This window comes from Ips typographus, linkage group LG11 (genome assembly GCF_016097725.1).
Source record: "Ips typographus isolate SLU linkage group LG11, UJ_Ityp_2.0, whole genome shotgun sequence".
Lineage (NCBI taxonomy): Eukaryota > Metazoa > Arthropoda > Insecta > Coleoptera > Curculionidae > Ips > Ips typographus.
The window spans coordinates 5515319-5525593 of NC_138432.1; the positions used below are offsets into that span (position 1 = coordinate 5515319).

At 34.9% G+C, this 10275-nt stretch overlaps 2 protein-coding genes across 21 annotated transcripts in view; one reads left to right on the top strand and one right to left on the bottom strand.

Annotated features, from left to right (window-relative positions):
• The window catches only part of LOC145735986 (bromodomain-containing protein 3-like), a 27364-nt gene extending 19469 nt beyond the window's left edge, over nt 1–7895 (top strand). For 14 of the 20 annotated variants that reach the window (XM_081990171.1, XM_081990172.1, XM_081990165.1 and 11 more), the window contains 7 exons: nt 923–1023; nt 2351–2818; nt 2952–3170; nt 3293–3700; nt 4106–4299; nt 6801–6972; nt 7029–7895. In XM_081990171.1, the coding sequence (XP_081846297.1) occupies nt 923–1023; nt 2351–2818; nt 2952–3170; nt 3293–3700; nt 4106–4299; nt 6801–6972; nt 7029–7094 (1628 nt within the window). In that variant the 3' untranslated portion in view covers nt 7095–7895. The remainder of the gene's footprint in view (nt 1–922; nt 1024–2350; nt 2819–2951; nt 3171–3292; nt 3701–4105; nt 4300–6800; nt 6973–7028) is intronic. The other 6 variants (XM_081990176.1, XM_081990181.1, XM_081990186.1 and 3 more) reach the window with 3 other exon arrangements.
• Nucleotides 7896–9154: 1259 nt separating this feature from the next.
• Nucleotides 9155–10197, bottom strand: LOC145736012 (ribosomal RNA small subunit methyltransferase NEP1). The gene is made up of 3 exons (XM_081990224.1): nt 9938–10197; nt 9634–9877; nt 9155–9582 (listed from the first exon to the last, which is right to left on the bottom strand). The coding sequence occupies exons 1-3, from the start codon at nt 10082–10084 to the stop codon at nt 9260–9262; spliced, it is 714 nt and encodes a 237-aa protein (XP_081846350.1). The 5' UTR covers nt 10085–10197; the 3' UTR covers nt 9155–9259.
• Between the last annotated feature and the right edge of the window lie 78 nt (nt 10198–10275).

Genomic DNA, 10275 nt, shown 5'->3' on the forward strand with positions numbered 1-10275 from the left:
ATTTCAGCAGGTACTGGTCGCAGTTTGCTGGCCACCATTCACATTGTTTGCACTCAGGCAAGACGGTTCACCGATCAGAAAAAAAAAACGTTAGGACATTAAACTAAATTGCTGTCCTTTAAAATTGGTGTCTACTCATATCAAAAAGAGTATTATTGTTGAATAACCGTAACCACTAAGTCTTTGATAAATATGTAATGTACATGGAAGATCTTATTGGAGTAAGTTTTTGAAGTTGTCAGCAAAGCAAGTTTTATGTAAGATGTATTTAAAATTTAAGTCTTAAATACGTTTAACTCAACTTTATTTGCAATTTTATTAGGTACGTAAAGTATACTTAAAAAAAAAACAGTATGGTTATACATACTGGATTCTCACTATCACTTTAAGTTCACACTCACTTCAGATATATTGTTTATTCGACGCATTTTTATACTTTTTTATTTAAACAGTTTTAAATGTACGAACTGATTTATTATGTTGCAAATATAATTTTCTTATTTCAATTTACCGGATTTTTGTTCACTTTTGAATATACGCTTCTCCTGGGTTTGGGTTTTGTACATACACAGAAATGATTACGACTTTAACACCACAAATTTGACTTAGTCACTGTTTTGTATTAATAGGAAAGCCTCTTGCCTGTTAGATGTAGTGTATTCGCTTCTAATGATTTCAGTTCGTTAACTAAATAAAAAAAAAAAACGAGTTTGTAATATAACTTAACTGCTGAATACAATAAGAGTGTTAGCCCACATTTGTCTGATATAAATAAAATTTATTATTAAATTTATTATAAGTGGTAGTTTTTTTATTATTGCGGTAGCGGTAAGACCTGTTGGCATCATCTCAGTCGTTTTAATGCAGTCAGTGTTCGTCCACAATTCGATACTCTGGTACTGAGTCAAATGCAATTTTTTAGGTACCACCAGCGCGAGGCAGTTAAAAAAGGCGAAAACCTCGAATTGCAAAAAATCTCCCAATCCTGCAGTTAACAATAACAGCACAATGCCCCAAACAGTGGTTAGTATTACTTTATTGTTCATGGGATTTGTCAGCTAAAAAATCGAAAGTTTGTTCAATTGGTTACAAGTTGGACAGTGAGTTATGAATTGTTTGGTTTACAAGTTTATTTTGCTTGCTTTTCAAGTTTTACACAATCTTGCAAACCAAACGGTTATCCTAAATATTACTGTTGTTTTGTACTTTAGTGATATTCAGAAGGTAAGTAATTATGTCGCTATTCATATTTAAAAACTCAAAATATTATACACTGTAAAATGCCAACTGGAAGACTGTAAATTTACCTAGTAAGATTTCACATTGCAAAATTTGGTGCATGTGTAAAATGCTGTAATTGGCTGTAAATCTTGCGTATAGCAATAATAATTGATGTTTTTGTTTAAGGTTTTGCCATTTGGTGTCTTTCATTCATTCATTCAGTTAGTATTTCAAAACTTGAAACTTTTTTTAAGACTATAAAGAGTCGGTAACTCGTTTTAGGACCAGAAAACAATCCAGAACATTTGTAATACTGAAAATAGTCAAAACTCTTCTTGGTGTTCAAGTCTAGGAACTAGGAAAATCTTAATATTCAAAGCTAGGATAGTTTGAATTTTGTTTCCAAAGAACTAAACAGTCTGAAACTCGAATTTTACTGCATATTATAAAAAAAGTTTAAAACTACTCTTTAAGCATTTCTAATTTGAAAACTGAATATTCAGTAATGAAAATAAGCGAGATAACAGATTATCATTACTCTTCTCAGACTATGATTGATGCTGATGTTTTGCAATTTGGCATCCTAGCTTTAGAACCTACAGAATACATAGTTTTTCAGGTTATATTCAAGAAAGTCTACATTTCAAAAATCAACCCTCTCTTTTTGAGCATCGTAAACGTAGTTTGATTGATTACCATAGTTTTCTTTAATCCTTTAATTTACAGTGATTCTATAGATTCAGTAAATAATTATCACCTGAGTGATTTCCAAACTGGAAGTTAAGCTATTGTTGTTAGTTAATTGAATTATCAGAACTTTATTATGCACATTATTTTTTGGTTCTTAATGTGCGGATATTATTGGAAAGGCACATTTAATTCATTGATTTTAAATCCAGTCATCATAAAAAAAGAGATTTGGGTTCCACTTTATGTCTTGTCTAGTGTCTAAACCGTGTATTAATGGTATTTAATATTCATCAACCATTTATTTAACTAGATTATGGTAAATGCATCATATCTAATTAAAACTGCACTGGTACAATTACGAGATTGGTTGTCCTAATATTAATACTAACCGCATAAGAAATGGACGAAAATTAAAATCGAGACTTAATTTTGGGTGCAGCCGCCAGCAGTGATTCAACTGCACTCACAAAAACCGACCAATATGGCACCGATCGTTCCACCAATCACAACGGCCTCGGTTTCGGCTCCATCAAATCCGGCTCCACCTCAACACTCCTCTGCTTCGATAGCGTCCAACGGGCCGTCACCCCCCATTAAGCCGCCTGCAGTAGCCACTCCCGTCGCCGCTCCCGCCGTTCGAAAACAATCGATTAGCGATAAACCACCCACGATACCTTCACCGGTTGCGGCGCAGCCCTCCTTAGGGGTGGTTAAGACGGGCGTAACCGGTCAGGGCGTAATGCCCTCCCCAGATAAACCAAAGGCGACTAATGTATTGTCACCTTTGGCATCTGGTGGAATGCAATATGCCGATCCTTTGGAGGAGAGTTTAGCCAATTTGGAACAGGAGATGATCAAGGGTCCCCCTATGGATCCTGTTTTGGCTATGACAACCACCATGAGTCAGGTGCGAGTTTGTACTGGATGTTGTCCCTATTGAACCGTTCTTTTATTACATCCTGTACTAATTTGTCCTTTCGTGTCCTAAATCCCTTGTAAAACAACAATCAAAGTTACTAACATTTTGATATTTTTGACAGACTAAACCTACGATTCCTGGAGTTAATGTAATGTCGAACATGCCACATTCTCACTTAGGAATGCCTGGAAATTCCTTGACCAGTAGTAGCTTAGACGTGAAACCGCCCTTAGGAGGTGCTCCTATAGGTAGTATACCACCCAATCCGTTGGGTATGACGCAGCATCACAACTTACATATGGACCAAGACATGCAAAGCCTGATGCATCAGGTAGGACTGGTATGTTGACGCTTTTTGTTACTAATAATGGTTGTGTGGCTATTTGTTTATAACTAAACGTTTAGTTTTACGAAATTTCACACATTTTTTTCAACATCTACATCAACTAATATCCAACTTAGGGTCATCCACACGGCCAACATCCGAGTCTTCACACCCAAAACAACGGATACAGTATGAAACACGAGTTTGACGCTCCGATGAACACCAACAATAACGGCATGTCCTCGATGGGAGGTTTACCAATGGAAATGTCCATACCCTCATTGTTTGACCCGCTTCCCTCGCACCATAACAACTCCCAAATCAAGAAGGAGATGGTCAAGAGCGAGTCGCAGGACGCTTTCGGATTAACTGACAAGAAACCTCCACTGAACGTGATTGATCAAAAACCGTCCATGCCAGGCTTTGTGCCTGGTCAAACTGGATTTAAAGTGAAACCGGACGTGAAGAACGCCAGCTCGTGGAGTTCTTTGGCAAAAGCAAACTCGCCGCAGGGCAATTCGGCTGCAAATAGCAGTAAACAACAGGTAAGCATCAGATTATTGTTATTTATTATTAGTAAATCTATTAGAGGAATAATGTTTACGTACTTCTGGCAATGATTGTCCGAATTAGAAGAAGGTAATCAAATAATGCTGTGATCTTATGTTTTTTCCCTACATAATTTTAAGCTTCTGCTAAGAGGCTTTTCACTGGGTTTATATTGTAGATGGTCCTCTGTTTTGAATGGAATTGAGTAAACAGTCAGAAAACTGTCGAAATAAAAGTAAAATGGAAATAACTAAAAAAAAGGCTGACACTCATAAAGAAATGATAAAAGCTGATTTGATTACCGTCTGTCTGATAACTGTGTGTGTTCGTCTTAGTTTAATTATTAATACAAATCCCGAAAGTGAAGAGCAAAAAAACAATCTAATACGGTGATAATTTAGCATCTGTCCCAGGTAATGGATAGCTTCAAAGCGTTCCAGAATAAAGCGAAAGAAAAGGCCGATCGCGAGAAACAGCGACTCGAAACGTTGGAACTGAAGCGCCAGCAGAAGGAACAAGCGGAACGGGAGCGCATGAGACAGGAAATGGAACGTAGACGGGAAATGGAGGAACAGGAAGCTCTAGAAAAAGCTAGGTAAGTTAAATAAACCTTGAAATTGTTGACCGCAAATATTCTCTTTTATAAATAATAACTTAAATTCAACGCATCTGGAAGTACCCGAAATCCTAAACTAAAGAGAAGTTGAGGATATTGAGTGGTAAAATATTAAAATTCAGTTTATCTGCTTAATAGTTTAGGTTATTGGAGTTCTCAAACAGTTCGATGTATTTCATTTTGTTTTTATTTTACTGTCAGTTCTATTATCTGAGGCGTAATACTGCAAAAACGTATGTCGGTGATTAAATCTGATATTGATTGATTGTCAAAATAAATTAAAGTTTGTATATCAGCAATCAAACAATTCTTAGAAGGTTCATGACGGGTTGCACCGATGTATTTAAAGGCGCCCTATGTTACACTTTATAATTATGCTTTAACTGTGACAGGTCATGTGCAAAATGTCACAGTCAGGTGCAAATGGCCCTTAGGACATTTGTATAGGTCTCTAGCAAATTTCAACATGACATTAGAGGCCACTGGCACCTTCTTAATGGATCTAGAAGCTTTTGACAATTTAAAACCATTTTTGGAAGGTTTAAGACACTTGTAGAAGCCTCTAACAATTTCTAGAAGATTTGCAGTATTATTTAGAGAGCTCTGGCACTTCTAAGATGGTTCTAGTGGCATCTGACAGTTTACAACAATTTTTGGAAGATTCAAGACACAGAGGCCTCTGGCATTTTTTAGAAGGTTGTCAGTAGCACTTAGAGGGCTCTGGCAGATTGAAAATGGTCTTAGAAGCCTCTGACGATTTAAAACAAGTCTGGTTAGGTTTAAGACGGTTCTCAATAGCATTTAGAGGTTTATAGATCTTTCATAAGCATTTAGAGGCCACTGGCACATTTTTAATGGATCCAGAAGCTTTTGACAATTTAAAATAATTTTTGGAAGGTCTAAGACACTTGTAGAGGTCTCTGGCACTTTTTAGAAGATTGTCAGTAGCATTTAGAAGTCACTGGCACTTTCTTAATGGATCTGGAAACTTTTGACAATTTAAAACCCTTTTTGGACGGTTTAAGACACTTTTAGAAGCCTCTGACAATTTCTAGAAGGTTTGCAGTATTTAGAGAGCTCTGGTAGTAAGTTTCGAGAGTTGGATCATCAATGTCTTGAAATCAAACTTCACAGTAAACCCAACGTTTCGCAAAGTTTATTTTTGCTTCATTTACAATTTAAAACTTAAATTAACACATAAAGTGTATAAAATTATTTTGCGGAATTCGTTCTGCGATCTCCGCTTGCGATTCAGTAATAAAATTCGAATCATTTTACGGAATCAAAAATAACAGCTTGCCCTGATGAAGCAAAAATAAACTTTGCAAAACGTTGGTTTTACTGTGAAGTTTGATTTCAAGGCATTGATGATCCAACTCACGAAACTTAACATCAACCGTTCGACAGAGGATCATAAACCACAAAACCTTCAATTTTGGTTAGTTTAAGACACTTGTAGAGGCCTCTGGCAAGGTTCTCATTAGGTTAGGTTCGCATTTAGAAGTTTATGGAATGGAATTGGACAAAAGGAGCGTTATTAAACAAAAATGTACACTGAAATCAGCGTTTAGCAATATTAATGTGTTCCAAGTCACTTTTTACTTCTGAAAATAGTTTTGATATGAGGATTTGTTCCTTTTCCTGACCTGACAGGCATTTTGGACACAGAACTGCTCTATATAAAACGACTCACGCTATTTATTTATAAAACTGATAAAAACATCAAGATAATCTGGCATTAGTTGAACCGTCAAACTGACAATAGTTGGGAGTACGATGTTATAAAACACAGATTTTTGAGAGAATGAAATGAGATAAGGGATGTGACGCAACAGTCCGAAGTCACTGAACAGAGACTATAATAGTATATTGTACAACAAGGGTTAATAAGATGTCCCTATCGAGGACAATTTGCCCGAGTTTTACAGACAATTTTTTCTACGACTAATTGGAATTACTTACCAAATTTCCTACAAATAAACACTCAATGTTTGAAACGTTTCCGTGTTTACATTATCACTTTTGAGACAGCCAAAGTTTGACCGGTCCCGAATTGTCACCAAGTGACAACTGATTAACGTCGTCTTTTAGGTTGAGGTGTTGAACTGATTTGATTCATTGTAAATTGTAAGTTTGTATCAGTTGCTTTATCATATAATAAAGTAGATGTTTTTATTCTTTAATTGAACACTAACTGAAACTTGAACGGCTTTTTCATTGCCTCAAAACATTAACCAAAATGCAATGTTTTGATGCCAATTGTCAGTGAGGATGACAATCAAACAAATTACTTTGTTTACGTTCAAGATTAGCTGTAATTGGTCTATTTCATATCGCACAGTTGCTGAAAGTCTAGGATTCTGTATTTGTTCAACCGTTCTCTAAACTGTTAAGGAATGAACCAATATCCCTGTAGGAGTAGAAACAAATAATTTGGAATAAATTCGACTACAGACATCATAAATTTATTTTGTTTTCAGACAAGCAGTGGCAGAACGAGAAAAACCAGTACCTCCCCAAAGAGTGGAAGAACTCCGTTCTTCGCCGGGTGAAGGCAGCAGTTCGCCTGGATCGCTAAGTTCCGGTTCAGATCGAATATCGGACCGTGAAAGGCAAAGGTTACAGGAACAAGAACGAAGAAGACGGGAAGTGGTAAGTTAGGCAAACTTTTCATAATACTTCGGAAACACGTTACGATACAATTTCAGATGGCTAACAAAATCGACATGAATATGCAAAGCGACCTTATGGCAGCCTTTGAGGGGTCGTTATAATACCGGAACGGCGTTTTAATTAACGTAATAATCGCGGTGCTGATCTAGTCGGTGACGCCTGAAACGATCTCCGTTGAATTGAAACGCTCAATATAGTGTGTGCGACCCTGAATTACTTTTATGCTTCCCTTGGTATTAAACAGAGTCATCCAGGTAGAATTACCGTTAAGTTGGTAATCCAATTTTTTAGGGTAATTAAACCTGAACAATTTGTTTAAACTCGATTAGGGTAATTTACCATTCTGTTAGATATTCAACGTACTTTTTTTGAAGATTAGTTTATTAAATTGCGAATCAATTTAAAGTAATTATTAGTTCTACATTATTTATTTTTGCTAATTGACTTATTGATTTATGTTGCCCGGTTTGGTGTCGCGTTCGAGAGATGGAAGTCGTTTTTTTTTGACAGGTTCTGTCATTCGCGCGCCTTTTAAGTTTTATATTATGGAAATAACGATTGATTATTTGTAGATTTTACTTACGATTGTGTACATAAAATATTAAATTAATATTACAAAAAATGAGACGTGTACATACATTTGGGTCTTAGATTTAAGTTTAGTAGACAGAAAGGACCGATACCGATGAGTGAAAATAAATAAAGTCGGTGACGTGCTGGAAATTTAAAGGGGGAATGCATTTTCTGAATAACTGGAAACGCACGCTGAAACTGGCAAATTACCTCCGTTTTTCCAGCTCCTTACCTGCAAATTGTTAATTAATTTTATTAATATGTCATTGATTTAAGTAGGTACAAAAAACGATTTTTTTTATTTAATAAAGATATTGACCTTTACCTCATTTTTGTTGATTTTTATATGTACTTTAATGGATAAGTTTCACCTACCGTATGCTTAAAAACCATTATTTTCCATAAAGAATTACGATTAACGCCCTTCTGACATTTTATATTTTATTCACTCGTTAAGGACGTTTCTATTGCTATATTTTAACTCCTCTCCATTGCATCATATTACATTTCAGCAAAACTTCCGAATACAAAGTGTTGAATTTTTAAATGAATAGAAATGTTTATTTAATATTCCAGTGGCGCCTGGCCTGATATTAAAATCCAGTAAGATGTTTTATTTTAATTATCTAACTTATATTGAAGGATATCCTGAACAAGGTAGGAATTCTCTAGGAGGACGTCATAATTGAATCCAGTGTAAATAAGGTGTCAAAGGACTGGGTGAGTCATATTAATTTACATAAACTTTTTGGGGCAAATAGTGACAGAAAGAAAAGAATATATTTGTACTTTCTAAGATACTTGCAACAAAATTATTTCTGCCACTGGAATAAGGCTAATTATTTAACAAATCTCAAATTTTTAAGACTTCAACACTTTGTATACAAAGTGCCAGATGGAAAATAGTAAACTATATTGAAGCTGTTAAAAGGCTTTTAACAAATCATTCTTTCTAGGCACAACAATATAATTTACTGTAAGTCCCAATTTATATTGTGTGCAACAATATTTTTTCAGTTAAGTATTATTACCATTGCGATTACAAAACGCAACATCTTCCATTGTTTTATCCATTCACATTGTTTTAGCAATAAAATTGTACATATTCAGCACTATCACTTATTTGCAAACCTTTATATCTTCCTGTGTAAAATAATATAATAATTGTTTTACAAAAGAAAATAAATAATAAAATCTATATTTGTCTTTAACAAGGATATTTAGAAGCGCTCTAATTTCTAGAATATATAGTTTAATAAAATTCCAAATATAATTGACTGCTAGTCTTTTTAAGTCCATTATAAAATACAACATTAAAATTGAAAAAGAGCATTGAAAAAAAAACATATTATACATAGTGAGGTTTTTAGTAATTGTAGATAAATCATAATAAGGAAATTGATGACACCTGTTTACCAATAATATTTTGATGTCATTTCATCCTACCAGGGGAAATTCAATGGCAATTTTTTTATAAGAAATGTGTAAGGTAATAAAATATTTTTAACGTTTGGCTGTTATTTCCTTTTATATATTTTTTGTTTCATTTCAATTCAGATGAAGTAATGTTAGAATAAATGATGATGTATTATAATATACATTGAAGTTTTATTTATGAACAAACTTGTGTAGTACACAAACCAAACATATTACAGAGTACAAAATAATTTATTTACATACATATGAATAACACTCAAATAACCCCCCAAACCTCTTCAAAAGCTGAACACAACTTTGTACAGGTAAGAGCTGCTGAAAGTGGATAATTACTCACAGAGTAAGTATCCTCAGCATAATCTACATTCAAACTACCCCGAGCCATGGCACCCACAATAATCACTATAGGATCTTCCATACTAGGCACCAACTCTTTACAGTTCTTCACTATTTTAGAGGAGAAAGACATTGCAATCTTCCTTACACCTACTGGCAAATGATCTGTAATTGGATTCTTGATAACCTTCAAGAGTTTTGGTCCACTTTCAGCCCGAATTGAAAATTTGTGTAGCAGCTGAACTGTGATTAAATCTGGTTAATTTTAAACACCATTAAGTAGGAATAACTTACCCATAAGACCTGCAAATCTTTTAAATGTTCTTGGTATCCTAGTTTGTGGGTTAACTTCAATTAGTACATTATTACTAGTGTGGATGTAGACTTGCAATAAGCCTGCCCTATTAAGGGGGCTATCAAGCAACATGAGCAGACACTGATGGGTAATATCCGGCCGACAAGACCCCACATCTCTGTTGTTATTTTTCAGTATGTGGGCATGGTCATCACAGTTAAGAAGATCAAACTTATTACCCACCTGTTTGATGTAAAAAAAATCTATACGGAGTGTTCCTAAAGGGTGCACTAAACAACTTACTTTTACAGTTTCTAATTGAGCATCTTCCAGTATTATAATTAGGCGTTTTTCTTGGTTTTTTAGGTGTGCAGTCACAAGGTGTTTGGGTACCGGATCAAATTCGAATTCGTCTTCTTTTGCGGGCTTAAGTTTACGTTTTTTACTCATTTTGAACTGTAGTAAACTGGGAAAATAAAAAGCACTTTTGTGGTTTGCCTGAGGTGCAAAGGCAGTGTAAACTGTAAATAAACTTAACCTCAAATATCACACGTGTCTGTCAAGTGGTTGTTAAATTTGACAGTATAACTAAACCTAACCTAACTATTAATAATTCAACAATTTAAGGCTCAGAAACTTTG